Source organism: Onychostoma macrolepis, chromosome 12, assembly GCF_012432095.1.
Source record: "Onychostoma macrolepis isolate SWU-2019 chromosome 12, ASM1243209v1, whole genome shotgun sequence".
NCBI lineage: Eukaryota > Metazoa > Chordata > Actinopteri > Cypriniformes > Cyprinidae > Onychostoma > Onychostoma macrolepis.
Genome location: NC_081166.1, coordinates 12,912,231 through 12,933,256, shown reverse-complemented (window position 1 = coordinate 12,933,256; position 21,026 = coordinate 12,912,231). Strand labels below are relative to the sequence as shown.

General features: G+C 38.7%; 1 protein-coding gene across 7 annotated transcripts in view; it reads left to right on the top strand.

Moving 5' to 3' along the window:
- znf438 (zinc finger protein 438) overlaps nt 1–21,026 on the top strand; it is a 69,266-nt gene that overhangs the window by 34,729 nt on the left and 13,511 nt on the right. For 4 of the 7 annotated variants that reach the window (XR_009273552.1, XM_058792648.1, XM_058792645.1 and 1 more), the window contains exons 3-6: nt 393–580; nt 13,712–13,785; nt 15,499–17,110; nt 17,186–17,553. Coding sequence is in view for 6 of the 7 variants with exons in the window: in XM_058792648.1 (XP_058648631.1) it covers nt 543–580; nt 13,712–13,785; nt 15,499–17,110; nt 17,186–17,553 (2,092 nt within the window). In the remaining variant the exon portion in view is untranslated. Of the gene's footprint in view, nt 1–392; nt 581–13,711; nt 13,786–15,498; nt 17,111–17,185; nt 20,127–21,026 lie in introns of those variants that run through there. The other 3 variants (XM_058792644.1, XM_058792646.1, XM_058792643.1) reach the window with 2 other exon arrangements.

The following is a 21,026-nucleotide window of genomic DNA, read 5'->3' as shown; positions in this document are numbered from 1 at the left end:
TTCACCATCAAACCTTGTGTTTATGTAGTTACACCACTTTCTCAGGCAAAGCTGTTGGGTTATGGGATTTTGAATGTTCTTTCTTTTGTTATGATTAATTGAATCTGGCTTTAGTGACATCTTGTATGTGGAGTAGTTCTGACCTGATTAGTTCCGTTGTAACTGCGTAACTCTTTATTTAGTGAATGTTTAGGTATGATAAATGCCCTCAATCAATAAATAACTCTCCAGACCCCAGTGTGCGGTTTTGACTCGCCTCATAAATACCTCCTCTAATGAGAGAAGGAGAGAAATTTCTCATTAACAGACTGAAGGTTGAGCCTGCTTAATTTAACAGCTTTAGCGTTGGTTACCGTGATAATTACAGCCCCGCTTCTCTTTGATCTTGCCAGACAATGTTTCCCAGATTCTCCAACTCATCAGAGAAACAGCTGCTATATCAGAGAGACCCTCTCTATGGCAGGGAAATGAGAGACAGCTCCTCCATCACATGACACGCGCTCTGAAGTCTGGATTTACAACTGGTGCCTTTGTTGAACACAATGTGGCTGATTCCTGGGAGATTTCAGAGGGACCTGGGGTAAAACAGCATGCCGAAGCTTAAAGGGATAGTTCACCAAAAATGGAAATTCTGTGACCATTTACTCACCAGATTGTTCATGCTGCTCTTTTACTATGTAAGTGAATGTTGACAAAGGGCTGTCAAGCTCCAGAAATTACAAAGCCTTACAAAAGTAGCTCTTATATGGCTTGTGTACTATATTCCACTTCCAATTTTTAGTCCGTTCTTCACACAAAGCTTGTATGAGTCACATTTTTATTGGTACTCTGCCAGTCCCTTATCTTATATTTGGAATCTGCGAACATCCTGCCTAACATCTCCTTTTGTGTTCCACAGAAGTCATATGGGATTGGAATGACATAAGTAAAAGGTGACTGAATTTTCATTTTTAGCTGATCCATCCCTTTAACCCCAAGAGCAGAAAGTGAGAATACACTTGTGTCTGTTGATTTAAACGCAGTGTTGGTCACTGATCACACAACGAACCATGTTTATGTGCAAACAGGCTTTCTTCTTGGTTCTACCCTATATCCAGACAACCGTTCCTCTTATTACTTCTTTAAAGCTACCTGAGTTCACTCTTAAATCCCTTGGGTCTCCAAACCTGAACAAGTACTGAGGCAGGGGTATCTGCATAAGCTTTGATGCTCAGTTTCATATTCTCTAACATTAAAAATGTGCATATTATAACAGGCTTCTTTTCCCTGGCCTCTCGGTTCTGATAATATACACAGATTTGAAGACCGAGATCTTTAGCCACACCTTCCATCACTGAGGAAAACTTGATGCAGGTCTTTGTCTTTCTGCCTGTGTTCCTGTAAAGTTGGCCTTCCTTGCTTTGTTTTCCTCTCTTTTGTTCTTTGTTAGTACCGTTTTAGCTGTTTTGCCTAAGCCGCAGGTACTGAGTGAGATAAGGCCCGTTCACGCCAAGCATGATAACTGTAACTGAAAATTTTATAATCCAACCAATCAGAATCTAGTCCACTTTAAAGAGCTTGAGCATGTAAAGTGGAAAATGTGTGCTTAAAATAAATAGAATGTTATATATTTTAGTTGTCCTTCTTGATGGGCAACTGATGAAATAAATGTTGGATTGTCAACAGAATCAATAATTCAATGTCAGTAATTTGCAGTTAAGATCATAATTTTTTTTTCACAATTTACCTGTCATGTCATTCCAAATCTGTAGGACCATTATTCTAAAGAAAACAATGAACACAGCTGTCAATATAGCCAATGGAGTTCATTGTTGCTCTTTATTGACTTTCACTGTACGAAAACTACATTTTTAATATTTGAAGAAAAAATTCTTCAAAATATCTTTACATTTTTATATGTGTATGTGTATGTATATATGTATATATTAGTGCTGTCAATCGTTTAAAAAATTTAATCGCGTTAATCACAGTCGTGGACTGTGATTAATCATGATTAATCGCAAATTTAAAATACTAGGATTTACCTGTAAATGTGTTGAAATAAAGAAATGCATGAAACTAGTTTAAGGAAACAGAACCTTTCACACTTCCGCCAGGTATGAGACACAATCCTTATTCTTTTATCATTATTCTTTTGTTTTTATTCAGCCATTATCAGCCTTTATACTGGCAATAAAACGTTTACCAAGCCACATTGCTTCAATCCCAGTATACATGTACCCAACTATTATCAAAAGTATTTCTAAATAAATACAACAAAACATTTCTTGCGACCTTACGTGAAGTATTATGACAAAATGCATTATGAAGAAGAATTGGACCTGTTCTGCAGCTGCATTAGAGCTAACATTAGCATCATGCTACATAAGACAGTTTATGAGATTAATAGTACACTTTTACTCAGAACTCACTTCAAACCACCATCGAGTGTTTGTAATAACTTCCTTTTGCGATAACATGTGGAATTTGGTCGTTTACTGTTGTTAAAATATGCTGTTTATAGCCTTTTATATCACCGCACAAATGAGCATTTCAGATGTACACATTAAACTAAAAAAAATCACATACAGACAATATCCTATCGTAATCGTGTGTTTATTATCTTATATAATCTATAGTGGCTGTTGTCATGTTTATTTCTGCTGTGTAAAAGCCATGTAACGTTATGCTCTGCTGAAACTCACGTTGTTTGTAATGTTACCGCCTCTTGTTTCTTAAGTTGCCAGGGATACATTCCAAGTATAATACACATTAGTAAATGGATCTTTTAAATTTTTATTTGTCTATATACACTTTGGGCGGCCGCGGTACTTTAAAAAAGTAGCCCAAAACGGCTTTGTAATTTTTCCCGCGACTGTATTTTCAAAATATCCCACTTGTGCCGTTACCCTGGCAACACTGGTTCGCTGTAACTTACCCTCATCACACAATGATAGATGACCTTCCGTGCTGTGATGACGGGAAGAAGTTGGGGTCAAACCTTATAAAGCGATTAATTTGCGTTAAAAAATATTAATGCGTTAAAATTTGATTAATGTTGACACCTAATATATATATATATATATATATATATATATATATATATATATATATATATATATATATATATATATATATATATATATATATATATATATATATATATATATATATATATATATATATATACAGTGGGTACGGAAAGTATTCAGACCCCCTTAAATTTTTCACTCTTTGTTATATTGCAGCCATTTGCTAAAATCATTTAAGTTCATTTTTTTCCTCATTAATGTACACACAGCACCCCATATTGACAGAAAAACACAGAATTGTTGACATTTTTGCAGATTTATTAAAAAGAAAACTGAAATATCACATGGTCCTAAGTATTCAGACCCTTTGCTGTGACACTCATATATTTAACTCAGGTGCTGTCCATTTCTTCTGATCATCCTTGAGATGGTTCTACACCTTCATTTGAGTCCAGCTGTGTTTGATTATACTGATTGGACTTGATTAGGAAAGCCACACACCTGTCTATATAAGACCTTACAGCTCACAGTGCATGTCAGAGCAAATGAGAATCATGAGGTCAAAGGAACTGCCTGAAGAGCTCAGAGACAGAATTGTGGCAAGGCACAGATCTGGCCAAGGTTACAAAAAAATTTCTGCTGCACTTAAGGTTCCTAAGAGCACAGTGGCCTCCATAATCCTTAAATGGAAGACGTTTGGGACGACCACAGCCCTTTGTAGAGCTGGCTGTCCGGCCAAACTGAGCTATCGGGGGAGAAGAGCCTTGGTGAGAGAGGTAAAGAAGAACCCAAAGATCACTGTGGCTGAGTTCCAGAGATGCAGTCGGGAGATGGGAGAAAGTTGTAGAAAGTCAACCAACACTGCAGCCCTCCACCAGTCGGGGCTTTATGGCAGAGTGGCCCGACGGAAGCCTCTCCTCAGTGCAAGACCCATGAAAGCCCGTGTGGAGGACTCCAAGATGGTGAGAAATAAGATTCTCTGGTCTGATGAGACCAAGATAGAACTTTTTGGCCTTAATTCTAAGCGGTATGTGTGGAGAAAACCAGGCACTGCTCATCACCTGCCCAATACAGTCCCAACAGTGAAGCATGGTGGTGGCAGCATCATGCTGTGGGGGTGTTTTTCAGCTGCAGGGACAGGACGACTGGTTGCAATCGAGGGAAAGATGAATGCGGCCAAGTACAGGGATATCCTGGACGAAAACCTTCTCCAGAGTGCTCAGGACCTCAGACTGGGCCGAAGGTTTACCTTCCAACAAGACAATGACCCTAAGCACACAGCTAAAATAACGAAGGAGTGGCTTCACAACAACTCCGTGACTGTTCTTGAATGGCCCAGCCAGAGCCCTGACTTAAACCCAATTGAGCATCTCTGGAGAGACCTAAAAATGGCTGTCTACTAACGTTTACCATCCAACCTGACAGAATTGGAGAGGATCTGCAAGGAGGAATGGCAGAGGATCCCCAAATCCAGGTGTGAAAAACTTGTTGCATCTTTCCCAAAAAGACTCATGACTGTATTAGATCAAAAGGGTGCTTCTACTAAATACTGAGCAAAGGGTCTGAATACTTAGGACCATGTGATATTTCAGTTTTTCTTTTTTAATAAATCTGCAAAAATGTCAACAATTCTGTGTTTTTTAACTTTTTGAACATTTAAGTTCAAAAAAATGAACTTAAATGATTTTAGCAAATGGCTGCAATATAACAAAGAGTGAAAAATGTAAGGGGGTCTGAATACTTTCCATACCCACTGTGTGTGTGTGTGTGTGTGTGTGTGTGTATAATATAATATAATATAATATAATATAATATAATACACATACAGTGGGGAAAATAATCCCCTGCTGATTTTGTAAGTTTGCCCACTTCAAAAAAAAAAAAGAAGGGTTTATCATTTTTATGGTAGGTCTATTTTAACTGATAGAGACAGAATATAAAACAAAAAATCCAGAAAAAAGCAGCATACAAATGTTAAAAAAAGATTTACATTTTAGTAAGTCAAATAAGTATTTGATCCCCTACCAACCAGCAGGAATTTTGTCTCCCACAGATTGGTTATGTGCACATGTGGAACACAGATTAGTCCTGTCACTTTAAGAAGATACTCCTAATTTCAGCTCGCTGTGCGTATAAAAGACTCCTGTCCATAGAATCTGTATCTTCCATTCCATATATATGTATATATGTATGTATGTGTGTGTGTGTGTGTGTGTGTGTGTATGTACAGTGGGGAAAATAATTATTTGATCCCCTGCTGATTTTGTACTTTTGCCCACTTAAAAAAAAAAAAAAATGAAGAAGGGTTTATCATTTCTATGGTAGGTTTATTTTAACTGATAGAGACAGAAAATCAAACAAAAAATCCAGAAAAAAGCAGCATACAAATGTTAAAAAAAGATGTACATTTTAGTAAGTCAAATAAGTATTTGATCCCCAAGCAAAACATGACTTAGTACTTGGTGCAGAAACCCTTGTTGGCAAGCACAGAGGTAAGACGTTTCTTGTAGCTGGTCACCAGGTTTGCACACATCTCAGCAGGGATTTTGGTCCACTCCTCTTTACAGATCCTCTCTAAATCATTAAGGTTTCTTTGCTGTCTCTTGGAAACTCAAAGTTTCAGCTCCCTCCACAGATTTTCTATAGGATTAAGGTCTGGAGACTGGCTAGGCCACTCCAGGACCTTAATGTGCTTCTTCTTGAGCCACTCCTTTGTTGCCTTGGTTTCGGGTCACTGTCATGCTGGAAGACCCATCCATGACCCATCTTCAGTGTTCTGGCTGAGGTTCTCGTCCAAGATTTTACAGTACATGGCCCGTCCATTTGCCCCTCAATGTGGTAAAGTCGTCCTGTACCCTTAGCAGAAAAACAGCCCCAAAGCATAATGTTTCCACCTCCGTGCTTGTCTGTAGGGATGATGTTCTTGGGGTGATAGTCAGCATTTCTCTTCCTCCAAACACGACGAGTTGAGTTGATGCCAAAGAGCACAATTTTGGTCTCATCTGACCACAGCACATTCTCCCAAGCCTTCTCTGAATCATTTAGATGTTCATTGGCAAACTTCAGACGGGCATGTACACGTGACTTCTTGAGCAGAGGGACTTTGCGGGCACTGCAGGATTTCAGTCCATTGCAGCGTAGTGTGTTACCAATGTTTTACTTGGTGATTGTGGTCCCAACTGCCTTGAGATCATTAACAAGCTCCTCCCATGCAGTTCAGGGCTGATCCCTCACCTTTCTCATAATCATCCTTCTTACCCCATGAGGCAAGATCTTGCACGAAGCTTCAGACCAAGACCGATTAATGGTTGTTTTGTATTTCTTCCATTTCCGAATAATCGCACCAACAGTTGTTTCTTTCTTACCAAGCTTGCTGATGGTCTTGTAGCCCATTCCAGCTTTGTGCAGGTCTTCAATCTTGTTGCTGGTGTCCTTTGACAGCTCTTTGGTCTTGCCCATGGTAGTGAAGAGGTTGGAATGGAAGATACAGATTCTATGGACAGGAGTCTTTTATACGCACAGCGAGCTGAAATTAGGAGTATCTTCTTAAAGTGACAGGACTAATCTATGTTCCACATGTGCACATAACCAATCTGTGGGAGCCAAAATTCCTGCTGGTTGGTAGGGGATCAAATACTTATTTGACTTACTAAAATGTAAATCTTTTTTTAACATTTGTATGCTGCTTTTTTCTGGATTTTTTTGTTTGATATTCTGTCTCTATCAGTTAAAATAAACCTACCATAAAAATGATAAGCCCCTCTTCTTTTTTTAAGTGGGTAAACTTACAAAATCAGCAGGGGATCAAATAATTATTTGTGTATATATGTGTGTGTGTGTGTGTGTGTGTGTGTGTGTGTGTTTGTGTGTGTGTATTTGTGTATGTATGTGTGTGTATGTATACACATACATGCATGCATGCATGCATACATGCATACATACATACACACATACACACACACACAGGTTTGTTTTTGTGAATTGTGGGGACATTCCGTAGGCGTAATGGTTTTTATCCCGAAAAAAACGTATTTTCTATCGCCCTACACCTAAACCTACCCCTTACAGGAAACTTTGTGCATTTTCACTTCTCAAATGGGGAAGTGTCCTCATAAATCACCTTCTCCTTGTAATACCCATGTCATACCCTAGTCATTATACAAATTTGTCACAAAAATGTATACACACACACACACACACACACACACACACACATATATATATACAGTGAGGAAAATAAGTATTTGAACACCCTGCTATTTTGCAAGTTCTCCCACTTAGAAATCATGGAGGGGTCTGAAATTGTCATCGTAGGTGCATGTCCACTGTGAGAGACATAATCTAAAAAAAAAAATCCAGAAATCACAATGTATGATTTTTTAACTATTTATTTGTATGATACAGCTGCAAATAAGTATTTGAACACCTGAGAAAATCAATGTTAATATTTGGTACAGTAGCCTTTGTTTGCAATTACAGAGGTCAAACGCTTTCCTGTAGTTTTTCACCAGGTTTGCACACACTGCAGGAGGGATTTTGGCCCACCTCCACACAGATCTTCTCTAGATCAGTCAGGTTTCTGGCCTGTCGCTGAGAAACACGGAGTTTGAGCTCCTCCAAAGATTCTCTATTGGGTTTAGGTCTGAGACTGGCTAGGCCACGCCAGAACCTTGATATGCTTCTTACAGAGCCACTCCTTGGTTATCCTGGCTGTGTGCTTCGGTCATTGTCATGTTGGAAGACCCAGCCTCGACCCATCTTCAATGCTCTAACTGAGGGAAGGAGGTTGTTCCCCAAAATCTCGCAATACATGGCCCCGGTCATCCTCTCCTTAATACAGTGCAGTCGCCCTGTCCCATGTGCAGAAAAACACCCCAAAGATGATGCTACCACCCCATGCTTCACAGTAGGGATGGTGTTCTTGGATGGTACTCATCATTCTTCTTCCTCCAAACACGTTTAGTGGAATTATGACCAAAAGTTCTATTTTGGTCTCATCTGACCACATGACTTTCTCCCATGACTCCTCTGGATCATCCAAATGGTCATTGGCAAACTTAAGTCGGGCCTGACATGTGCTGGTTTAAGCAGGGGAACCTTCCGTGCCATGCATGATTTCAAACCATGACGCCTTAGTGTATTACCAACAGTAACCTTGGAAACGGTGGTCCCAGCTCTTTTCAGGTCATTGACCAGCTCCTCCCGTAGTTCTGGGCTGATTTCTCACCTTTCTTAGGATCATTGAGACCCCACGAGGTGAGATCTTGCATGGAGCCCCAGTCCGAGGGAGATTGACAGTCATGTTTAGCTTCTTCCATTTTCTAATGATTGCTCCAACAGTGGACCTTTTTTCACCAAGCTGCTTGGCAATTTCCTGTAGCCCTTTCCAGCCTTGTGGAGGTGTACAATTTTGTCTCTAGTGTCTTTGGACAGCTCTTTGGTCTTGGCCATGTTAGTAGTTGGATTCTTACTGATTGTATGGGGTGGACAGGTGTCTTCATGCAGCTAACGACCTCAAACAGGTGCATCTAATTTAGGATAATAAATGGAGTGGAGGTGGACATTTTAAAGGCAGACTAACAGGTCTTTGAGGGTCAGAATTCTAGCTGATAGACAGGTGTTCAAATACTTATTTGCAGCTGTATCATACAAATAAATAGTTAAAAATCATACATTGTGATTTCTGGATTTTTTTTAGATTATGTCTCTCACAGTGGACATGCACCTACGATGACAATTCAGACCCTCCATGATTTCTAAGTGGGAGAACTTGCAAAATAGCAGGGTGTTCAAATACTTATTTTCCTCACTATCTATATATATATATATATATATATATATATATATATATATATATATATATATATAATAATAATAATAATATATATATATATATATATATATATATATATATATATATATATATATAATAATAAAATTCCACAGAACATCATACAGATTTGGAATTATATGAAGGTGAGTAAATGATGAAAGAATTTCAGCAGAAACTATCCTTTGACATCATAAATTCTTTTTTTAGGACAAAAAAAAACTTTTTGCATATTTTAATTTGGTAACTGCTCTAACAGATTCTGTGAGTTCATTTAGTAAAGAATCTGTTGACTAATTCAAACGAATGACCGAGTGAAATTTTGAGTTTGAGACTTTATGTGGGATTTATTAAAAGAGGAGTAAAAATAAACATAACATAATAGAAAGCATTAAAGGTAGCATTAGCAAGCATTGATGCAATTGCACCACGCAACCCTAGTACTGAGAGGCAAAGAGAAGGAAGTGGAGAGAAATTTGGAAATGAGGGCATAGTGATGAAATGAGGCAAGCATGGTGTTATGGGAGTTGGTTGAAGATGGAGTCTGAGGGTTTATGCAGTCTTCTCTACTGTGTGACCTACTTAATGAATACAAATGTCACACCAAACAGCAAAAGGTCATTTAAAGGTTCTATAAGGTGACTCACATAGACTTAGCCTCTGGCCACATAGGTTCTCACACTTTCATTACGGTTTCTTGGCCTCCCCCTGATCACTTAATCTGGGTGAATGCTATTATCAAAGACCAATCTTCCCTGATGCCTGTGCCTTCTCACTTCTATATTCTAGAAGCTACAATTACCCATCTAAATGCATAATTGCAGCACTTGCCCCCTCCTACTGTGTGGATGTTCATGCAACATCAACCCAAGTGCTGAGAGTCATTTTGACTGTCGCAGTCACTTCCTTTCCAACACTTCACCGTAGAGGTGACACACACTGAGTTGCCCTTGGCGACTGCATTCCGTGGTTCAAAGTTCAATACCTTGATTTACAGCATCCTGTCTGGTCGGCTCTGCGGAAATGAGGCTCCTCACCACAGTGTCTTCAAGAAAAAAAGGCACTGCCAAGAGAAATTATGACACACCGTTATCTTTTGACTCCTGCAACATTTCCATGTAATTTTCAACCATCCTTTTCTCAAGCATCCAGAAATGTTTACTGCTAATGTTATTTTATGGCCTGAGAAGTATGACATGGAAAATGTTTTTTATTTAATTATAATACTAATTATAATTTACTGTAACAGTGTTTTTCATACAATTTACAAGCTCCGAAAATGATTTAAAAAAAAAAAAACACCAGAAAAATGCCATAAAGTGGTTTAATTTGCAGTTTGACTCTCAGGGTTTCAAATCAGTTCAGTCAAACATCGCTGGATCTCAAGTCTCAAGATCAGGGCTCTGAACCGGTTCAATGAATGGAAACGAACGAAGTTTTGGCAGGAACATAAACAGAAACAAAGTCAAATTTAATAGTTCTGAACAGAAAACAATCAAAAATTTAAAATGGCCCTTAACCAGTTAATAACGTTATTTTATCGTTCCATTTTAATATTTGAATTTTGCAGTCAACCAATCACGAATTTTAGTAGTACAGCCTATGCAAACTATTTGGATGTACAAAAAGATGTGAAAGATCCTTCTGCTCCTCACATAAAAATATCATTAAAGTTACAGGAAGTTTGGAACATACTTCATAAATCATATGGACTATGTGGTACTTTAGTTTTTTGGTTTGTCCTTTAATTCCCATTCACTTTCACTGTTTAAAAAAGAGCAGCCAGTATATTCTGCAAAATATCTTTCAGCAGCATTTATGGGAGAGAATCCTTTATGTATTCAGCGATTTACACTGAAATGCTTTAGCCAGTGGGAATATTTTGGTTCTGTATTCTCTCCTCTTTCTGATGTGGGATGCTTTTCTTATTGATTAGTCCACATCTGCGTGTACAGGCAAGCCTGTAGTTTTGAAATTGGAATAGATTTTTTCCTTTCCACATTGATTGGCTCAGGTGACAGCTAATTACTCAAGAGTGTGTTTGTGCGTGTGTTATGCAGAGTTGATATTATTTCATGTGGTTCTTTTGTTACGGTGCTCTGGTTGACTGACATGTTTTAACATCTGTGGTATTGTTCCAGCAGAGCGCAGTCTTTTTGCAGAAGCATGTACGTAGCGTGATATGATGTACTGGCGTGTTTGTGTTTTCATTTCCTCTGGTTAATATTTTGTTGCTTTGGCTGTCTCAAGATAAGATACTGCAGGTGTGTGTGTAAGTGTGCAAAAACTGTGTGTCCGTAAGTTTGCCTTGGAGAGGCACAGTCTCTTCTAAACAAGGAACTTTAAAAAAATTAAAAAAAACAGAGATTGGCAAACAGTGCTGTGTTTTCTCTGAAAATGTCTCCTCTTCTGAGAGTGACAACTGACCTTTCACGCAAACACACACCCTTGTACACATCCAACAACGCTAAGATGGATTTCCTACTTCATGTGAAGCATCCAGATCTGACTCCATCCAATCAAATGCTGATGTATCCGGCCCTACATTTTTATTTATTTATTTTTTTTTTTTGATATTCTGTTTTACTCCTATGTATGTCACAGTCAGTGTTGGGAAGGTTACTTTGGAAATGTAATAGGTTTCAGATTACAAGTTACCCTATTTAAAATGTAATAAGTAATGTAACTGATTACAATTGATTACTTTTTGATTTACCTATATTTTTAATGAATGTTTTCAGCTGTTTTTCATTTTAAAACATTTAAAGCAGGCAGTGTTAACCTTACAGCAGTACTCAACTCAGATTTTCACAATCCTTCATAACCTGAATTAAGATTATAACAATTTAATTTTGAACAATTTAAACGCACAGCCACCACAAAATCTGAATTTAGCACCTCTTTTTACTTTAAGATCTTTCTGAGGTTAAAGATCAGTGATTTAAAATCATAAGAAATAGTTTAATAGCTATAATACTTTTTTTTCCCTTTTTTTTTAAATCAAATCTTTGCACAGCTATGTCAGGAAACACTGGCATCTAACAATGCCTTGGGAAAAAAAAACAATTAATCTTGGGAAATAATGCATATACATAAACCCAAATAGGAAGTAAAACAGTTATCGAATAAGCATCTGTGTCCTAAACTCCTAAAACACTGATGTCTCATATTTTAGAGCAGTCAATGCATTTTGTGAAAGAAATCAATTAAATCTGTGTGTGTGTGTTTGTGTGAACCCCTTATGTAACCCCCTTTGTAATCGATAACATTTTGATAAGTAACTGTAATTTAATATCACTTTTTTTTTTTTTCCTCAGTAAGCAATTTGACATTTGAACTAGTATAAAGTTAATTTTCTAAGTGTCCAATACTTTTTAAGTAGGAAAGCTTAAAAAAAGAAACAAATCATCAGATGTCCGTCTCAGTGAAATCAAATCATCTCAGTAAAATTGTGAAATAGCACACTTTTATTTAACCCATATCAAACAGATCAGTGGGCTTTCTTTTTTGATAATTAAAATTCTTGTTGACTTCTCTGAAGGAACTTGGCTAAGAACATTTAGCATGTGCACTTTAAACATATAGATTGCATCATATTAGATGCATATATCAAACCTAGTCACATTTGCTATTTGACTTTTAACCAGCTGGTATCAATTTTTTTGTCCAGTATTTTTTGGCGCCACTGTACAGTCAAAAAATTATAAATGGACACAAAGTGGGCAGTTTTGTAGACAAATATAAATTGTGCATGCATATAATTATTTGATCAAAACTTAATTCTCATAATTCACATAATTCTCATACTTCTATTTCACAATTTTAAAGACTTAAAAAAAAAAAAAAAATTGTAATAATAAAGAATAAGCAAGTGTGTCTAAACTCATTGCCTAGTTCAAACCTAAAACAAATAAATGATGCTACCTCTGGGTCAGTTTGTGAAATAACACTCATAAAGTTGTCATATCAAACAGATCAGTGGACTTTCTCTTTCGGGAGTGAAAATTCTCATTGACTTTTCTGAGGGAACTTGGCTGAGAATGTTTAGCATGTGCAGTTTATTGTCTCTTCATCTTTTCCCTATTTTGTTTATTTTCACACGTGTTAACGACTTCACAGCTTGCCCAGAACAACAGGAGAATTAGCCAACACAGGCTTGATTAAACAAGCGAAAATATGGTACGACAGACCGGTGTTGTGTTTAGAGATCGGGAAGTTTGTAGAGATATGACAGATGTGCTGTGTATGTAAGTGTGTGTGTGTGTGTGTGTGTGTGTGTGTATCTGTGGCAGTCAGAGCTCATGGCCGCTGGATATGGACGTTCTAGCCAGAACGGCCGTGTGTGTCCACCTCTCTTATCTCCTGCAGATCCCTTCCTTTCATCTCCTTTCAGACCTACAGGGTACTGGACAAACCCCTCCCTAAAATATAGTCCCCCGCAACACACGCACACACTCCAAGGCTGCTATCTCACTGCCACAGATGAGGACCTTCATGTACAGGCCAAATTACATCCCCCCCATGTCCTCGTCCCACTACCACACACACACACACACACACACACACATTAGAGTTGGTTCCCATCTCACCTGGCTCATTCAGTGTCCCCTCCTCCTCGGTTAACAGTCTTTCACTCCCTTTCTCTCCTTCCCCTCCTGTTGTTTTTCTGCCTTTGCCTTGACTCTAATCTGAGCCTGTGTGACATCTGGAATGTCCTCTGGTTTTGATCGAGATAGTGAGAGAGAGGAGGGGGAAGAAGACATCGTTTGAACGCAGGCAGACACCTCTAAACACTGTAATTTAAAGCATCTATTGTGTTAATTACACAGCAGAGGTTCAGTTCTGTTCTCTGTATTTGTTGTTTGTTCAGGATCTTCAGTGACAGTGTGGAAGATATGAAAACCCAAGAGCATCGTTCCAGCCCTCTGAAATCACACACACAAAGTGAGTATAGAGATAATAATATGAAGCTCATCTTTTAAGATCAACTAATAATAATCAGTCACCTGCTTTAGTAGTGTTCGATTAGATAAATCAAGAGTACTTTTTTATCTGTTCCTCACACAGACATTTTTAATGTTTAATAAGTGGTAAAAACACATTCTGTTCCATGCATCTCATATCTATTAAATGGAAAAATGTGTTCTATGTGAACGTCACGTAATCTTGACCCTTAATTGCCACTAATTGTTGTCTGATGAATCAAAAATGACAATGTAACCAGTCACAAAATTAATAAATGTGGCCCATTTTTGATATGTTTGTGTGTAACTGTTACTGAATTTAAATTACTGTGAAATGTTTGAAAAAGAAATTCACTATAAAAGTCACTTCCAAGTACCAAGTTCCAGTTTACCTGTGTCCGTCCCTATAATCACTTAGAGTTAAACTACGAAATTAGATAACAATTTTGTAATGTTGGGCTATCAGGTAAGTCCCCATGACCTATTGACCAACATCTGGCCTGCATTCCTTTACGCATGAGTGAGGAGTAAACACACACACATGCAAACTAAATTCATTCCCACAAACACATTCTGGTACTCACAACAAAAAACAGACCTACATACAGATATACGTGGTGGCTGGAGCGTAACCCTTCTCCTAACATAAACACCAGAGCTCACCTTTGAACTCCTCACCTCTCATTCTGCTAATTGGTCCGTGATGCTCTTATTTTTCTTCATGGGACTGTGGCTAAAAATAAGTCCCTATTTCTTTCACCTAAAATGAGTACCCCCTTCAACTGTTCTTATCTTCCCCTTTTAGGTCCGGTAAAAGCCCAGCTCTTTATGATGTTTCTGTTTTTAACCTAATTAATTCTATAGCGGCCTAAATGGGATTAGGAATTACCCTGTTTTGTGCTTACAGACTTCTAAAAACCGAGTGCTGAAACATCATTTAAATTTTTTCCATCTTCATCAGCAGTCTTTAGAGCTACACTTTACTCTTTTTTTTTTTTTTTTCCTGACTAATGACTTAGCTTAGTTGCTACTAAATACTTATTTCTAATTAATCAAACATTGTTCCAAAGCATCTCCTCTGTCAAAAAGTTAGAGAACTATGTAGTTTGTTACATAGTTTGCTGAACTGGTAAAGCTTGGCACTAGCAGTGACAAGGTCGTTGGTTTGATTCCAAAATAAAACGCAGACTAATAAATGCATATCTCGAATGCCCTGTAAGCCACTGTGGATAAATGTATCTGCCAAATGAATAAATGTTAATGTACTTTTTTTTTTTAATCACTGCAACAATTTTTCACGTCAACAATTGTTGTGGCTGTGTGGACAGTCATGACTTGTTTTGAGTATGGTTGTTTAACTTTTATTCTTGTTCATGTAATAATGATTCTTCTGCTGGGCAGCTGTGGTGCTTTAAAGGCGGTTTATTCCTTCTGCAAGTGTGTGTGTGTCAGTGTGCATTAGGAAGCATGAGGTATAAGACTTAGTGAGCTGCAGTACGCCGGGCTTGAATCAAAGAGGGCTCAAACTCTTTGCCCGAGGGTAAATTGGTGTGTGTGTGTGTGTGTGTGTGTGTGTGTGTGTGTGAGAGAGAGAGAATGAAAAAGGAGTTAGACCCTCTCTTTCTTTCACTTCACTTTTGTTACATCTTATTTCTTAAATGACAAAGTTGAAGGCGTTATCTTGTTTTGACAGGTGATACACGGCCTCACTCCCAAATGAAGGGTCTCCAGTTTCGCACCATTGCCCCCAAAGCCCCAGCAGTGGTTCCGTCCTCTGCAGTTCTATCCTGCCAACCTCCCTCAGCCCTTCCAGAAGCATCCACGGCTGTCAGCCCCAAATCCATCCTTGTCCCTGCCCAGAACTATGCACTCATGCAGGTGGCTGGACAAGAGGGGACCTTCTCATTGGTGGCCTTACCTCAGACACAACAGCAACAGCCAATCCAGAAGAACCTTAAGCTGCCTATTCCTAGATACCAACCGGTGCGAAGCAAGAGCGCTCCAGAAAAAGGCAGTAGCAAGATGCCGAGTCCAGCCAAGGTTTCTGCAACCATACAAGCTCAATCACCTGCTGTGAAATCAGACCAGAGTTCAGACCCAGTATCAGAGCAGCTTGTTATGATTGATGCTCCTACTTCATCCGAAATCAACGTTGCACCCTTGCTCCCAGGTTCACAGACAGATCGAAAAGTGGAACAAAAAAGTGATGCCGGTCCACTCAAAAACCAGCACTATCCTTCTGGAACCTCCCTTGTTGCCCCTGTCAAGAAAATCTCACCGGTTAAAACCCAAATAGAGGGTCAAGCCTCGGCTGGCAGTGCCATCACAGTCCTTTCACCCACTATCTTTAGCAAAGCTGTTCAGATCATTCCATCTCCACCCAAGGGCAAGCTGCCCATCCTGCCCTATGCCAAGGTGAAGAACTCCCTCCTGGCACCAACCAGCCTCGCCAGCACCCCATTCTCAGAGAAGCAGACTGGAGCCAAAAGCAGCCTGAAAAGCCCCCCAGACGACAAAATCAAGTCCACAGACAGCAAAGTTAAAAGTGAAAGCCTAAGCCAAGACCACAACAACACCCAAATCAAGAAACCTCCAGGCAAGAAACGGGGGAGGAAGAGAAAAACAATGGAGGATATCCTAGCCTTCGAAGCCCGAAAGAAGAGATCCTTGTCGTTTTTCAGAAGGAGGGTACCTGAGAAACCTCCAACTGGTGTGTCGAATTCTGCCTCTCAAGAGAAGCTGCTTGACATATCCAAAAAGTATCGGAGTATTCGTCCCAAGCCGGTACTGGTAATGGAAACCACTATTCCACAACTTGTTCCGCTCCCTTCCTTGTCAACATCGGAGAACCTCGATCAGGAGCTCGTATTAGGCCAGCAGATATCAGGACAGCAATCGAGTGCTCCACAGCCTTCGCAAGCTACTGATCAGCAGCCTGTGGTAGAATGTAAAGGTGGTGGAGGAGTGATTTACACGGGAAGTCGTCCGCTGCATCGATGTCCTACCTGCAACAGGTGTTTCCAGTTCAAGCATCACTTGCAGAGCCACATGAATAGCCACAGTAACCTGCGGCCTTACGTCTGCCCGGTATGCAGGAAGGCCTACGCTCATTCAGGCAGTCTTAGCACTCATATGAAGCTGCACCATGCAGAAAGCAGGCCCCGGAAGAGCCTTTGTTGTGAATTCTGTGAGAAGTCATTTGGTTATGTGGGTGTCTACTTTAGCCACTTGAGAGAGGTGCACCGGGTAATACTTACTGTTGAACCGTCCATCAGTCAACACGAAGAAAACATGTCTGTTGGAGAGTAAGTAATAAACTTCGAGAGTTGACTCTTGCTAAATCCTTCTTGTTGTTGACATAGACGTTCCTTGTCTTGCAGGTCTTCGGAAGCTGATGAACAGGCCTCAGAACAACGTGTTGACCCAGTCGAGCTACAAATTAAGTGTGGGCGCTGCCAGGCCATCACCCCTACCTTTGCTGACATGAAGCTGCATTTGTTGTACGTGCACGGAGAGGAGGTTCAGGTGCGACTGAGGGATGGGGCCATGCGTGGGGGCCGTGAAGCAGAGGATGAACTGGTCAAACATGCAGCACATTACTGGAGGCAGCTCAATGAGAAACGTAACCTAGTGCACTGCGGCACCTGCGACGAGGAGTTCTCCTTTTCCAAGTTCAAACGCCACCTCCATTCTCACCATCAAGAAGCTAGAGAGAGTCAAGAAGAGGAGGACAAAGAGGAGATGATAGGTAAGGAGGGCCATGTATTAAGGGGCCTCAGTAAAGGTATATCCCTAAGGGTGGGGTCTCACTTTAACTGCATCCTTTGCAGTAAGGTGTTTAATAAGAAACAGGACGTTATTGAGCATTGGCGGGCACAGCACAACTGTGAAAATCCCACCCTTCTATGGGATGTCCTGGACTTCAAAGGGGAGAGCAAGCTTACTGATGGGCCAAATTAACTGCAAATGGGTAATTTATTCTTTGCTCCATGTGTCGACTGTGTGGTTCATGCAGGATGCAGTGACGTTAATGCAAAAAAAATCCACTAACTGACTTTTTATGTTGTTCTTGTTTTGTTTTGCACTGTTTTTTTTAATATCACAAATGTTGTTTTGTAATGCTTGAATTTTGTAATGTTTTATGTTTGGTATTTTTCTTTAACGTGCATAAAAGCAGAAGAAAATAATCTATAAAATTCACAAACCGTAAATTCAGTCATAACCATGGCCCAGGTGCAGATGTAATATAACCGCCACAAATAGAAAAACCTAAGGATGATAATTATAATTTTTAAGGTTTGTGAACACAGTGTGTTAGTAACTGCTTCAGTTGAGTGAATCAGGTGAAACAGACTAACAAAGGCTCATCAAAAACACATTGCCACTCAGACAAATTGAAAATTTGCTATACTCTGAATACAAATGGGGAATGATTAGCATGCTTGAAATAATATGTCAAAGAACATTCAAAGTAACACAAATTATCAGTGACATTCCACCAACACATATACATAATCACACAGTTTCAGTCCTCATTCCACAGCTAAAATAAATACTGCCAGAAAACCTCTGCTGACTTCTCAGTCTAAGACAAGCAGGTCCACTAGTAAGGATTTAAAAAATAATAATAAACTCAGTTTGGCCAATCTTTAACTGTTAAATTTAGTATGAATGTGTGTATGTGCTTCATTAAATATTCTATGTTGTATTTTTGGATGGAAATGTTATGTATTTAAAATATGTTGTTGTTTTTTTTACATGGTGAAATGTGGTGATTTATTTATATTAACAGTCTATTCAAACATATTTCTGTTCATAAAAAAAATGTCAGGGTAAAGGAATGTTAAAAAAAGCCTCCTAATTGTTATATATGTATACTTGTATAGATAGATTACAAATATATCTAAAAAATACTATATACAGCTGTATATTGAGAATATATATTTACACAAAGACTTCCCCTACTGTTTTGTTCTAAAAAATTAACAATGAAATATATTTACCTGTTACAGTGTCTTAAATGTTAAACCTGCAGCTTCAGCTACATTACCAGTCAAAGGTTTGAGCACACTTGACAGAATCTTTGGCTGATGATTAAGCTATGCTTAAATTTTAAAACACCTTTTTAGGCCTTACGTAAAAGACACCTATGTGTAATTTGTTTTTACTTTTAACTTTTCATTAAAATGAAAAAAAAAAAAGGATGATGGACTGAATAGTAAAGAAAGCAGCCAATAAGTGCCCAGCACTTCGCAGGTGGATTCTTCATTACTTTGTTGAGAGATTGCCCAGAGTGTACGAAGCTGGAATCTAGGCTGCTTAAAGGCTGAAATACACTACATGATTTTTCCCCATTTTGCAGTCTGGAAGAGTCTATTCTAGTTTCCAAAAGTTACAGCCAGTTTGCCAATTTTGGGTGGTCGAAGCTGACAAATTTTAGAAAATCACAGCGTATAATGGGTGCATTTTTTTAGCTTCAGACAATGATTCATTCCAGTTGGAGGATATCAGACATATTTGATATTTTTAGCCGATTTTAAAACTTCAAAGTCTGGTAGTGTGTAATCCTTTAAGTGTTTTAGTCGACCAGTGTATGAATCTGTTCAGTGTTGTAGCGTATTCCAGCCTTAAAATAAAATATATTTTTGTCATCAAATAGTTCAATTTTTTTTCATAGTTGACTTTACTATTCTGAAAATATAAACATTAGTAATGATAAAGAGTAAGTGTGTTCAAACCTTTGACTGGTGTTCGATCTGTAAACAGTCATCTACTTTAACTGGTGCTGTATAAAGCGAACAAATAAAAGTTGACTAACGTTACATTCTTGACATAAAACGAACAGCAAATCCCAAAGCACCATTTCATTTGTCTTTCAAAGTTGAGTTCATATTTTAGATAACCTAAAGTCAGTAATGTTGCTCTTAACAGTCAATAAACAGATAAATGCTGCTTGTCTTGTTGAAATTACCCCGCAAGTGTCTTCGTAGTAGAACGTGTCTTTGGTGGATTGCTCCTGACTTAAGCCTGATTTACCTTAAAAAATGTTTTTAAATGTGGTCTTATTATATTTAAAGTGATTGATTGTTTAATGATGGACATTTGAAAACATTTGAATCGGTTTCACTTAACAAGCCAGTAATGGCACAAGTGTCTGGTAGCATTTCCAGTTCTGAAGATTTCCCCGCCACTGTGATAGTTAAACGTGTCTGTTTGTGGCTTTAGATAAACTAAGCCCTAAATAGCATTTGTACGAGAGAGAGCATCGTCCCTGCATTATTGATTATTGGTGCCTAAATAAAAAAGAAATAACTAACGACAGTAATAGTTGGTGTGCTTATTGTATGCAACAACCTCCTGGCTGTCTGACTTTGATTTCTTCCATCATCACTCTAATGAGCACAAGCGAACACATAAGCTGCTGCATCTTAAGGCTTATCTTATTCCATATTACAAAGACATTTACCGCAAGACTTCATTTGTAGGTTGCACAGAACAGTGAGCCGTGTAAGGCAAGAATTAAATCAATTTCAGCTGGACACATGATGGATTCATATTTATACAACAACCTATATTCACTGAAGGAGTGCTAATGCTTTTATAATGTCTGCTTGAATGTCTTACATCATTAAATTATCACTATATGTCATCATTATATCGTAATATTAATACACACATTTCAAACCACTATTAGAAAGCACAGTTTCCCGTCCCAGTGTGATCATTTTGGTCACAAATGCAACATCCAGTATTTTATATCGCTTATAATTTTGAGTTACAGTCTTTCTATCACATTTTATATTGTATTCCTCAGTGCTTCCCAAGCAGCTCTGGCTCTGATTTATAACCTGCATTAAATGATCATAACTTCTCTGTCCCAATAGCGCAGTCACTTCAGATGCAGGTAGTGAAGGAACGTCAACACCGATGCATATTCCTCTTTAATCTGTGTGGCACTCTTTCTCACTTCCACTCTCTCTCTTCACACCAGAAACATGATCACTCACAGGAGATCAAAGCCCATCCTTCTAACAGGATTAGAGGATGGAGCTTTAGAAGGAGGAGAGTGTCTGTTTTAAAGTAAATGAAGGATGTAGGGCTGTAGAAAAGAGAGGCAGAAAGGAGGTTGCAGAAGAGAGAAAGGAAGTAGGAGGAGATTGCAGAGGAAAATAAAACATGTAAGAAGAGACGGTAAAAGAAATGGGGAGAATTGACAGTGAA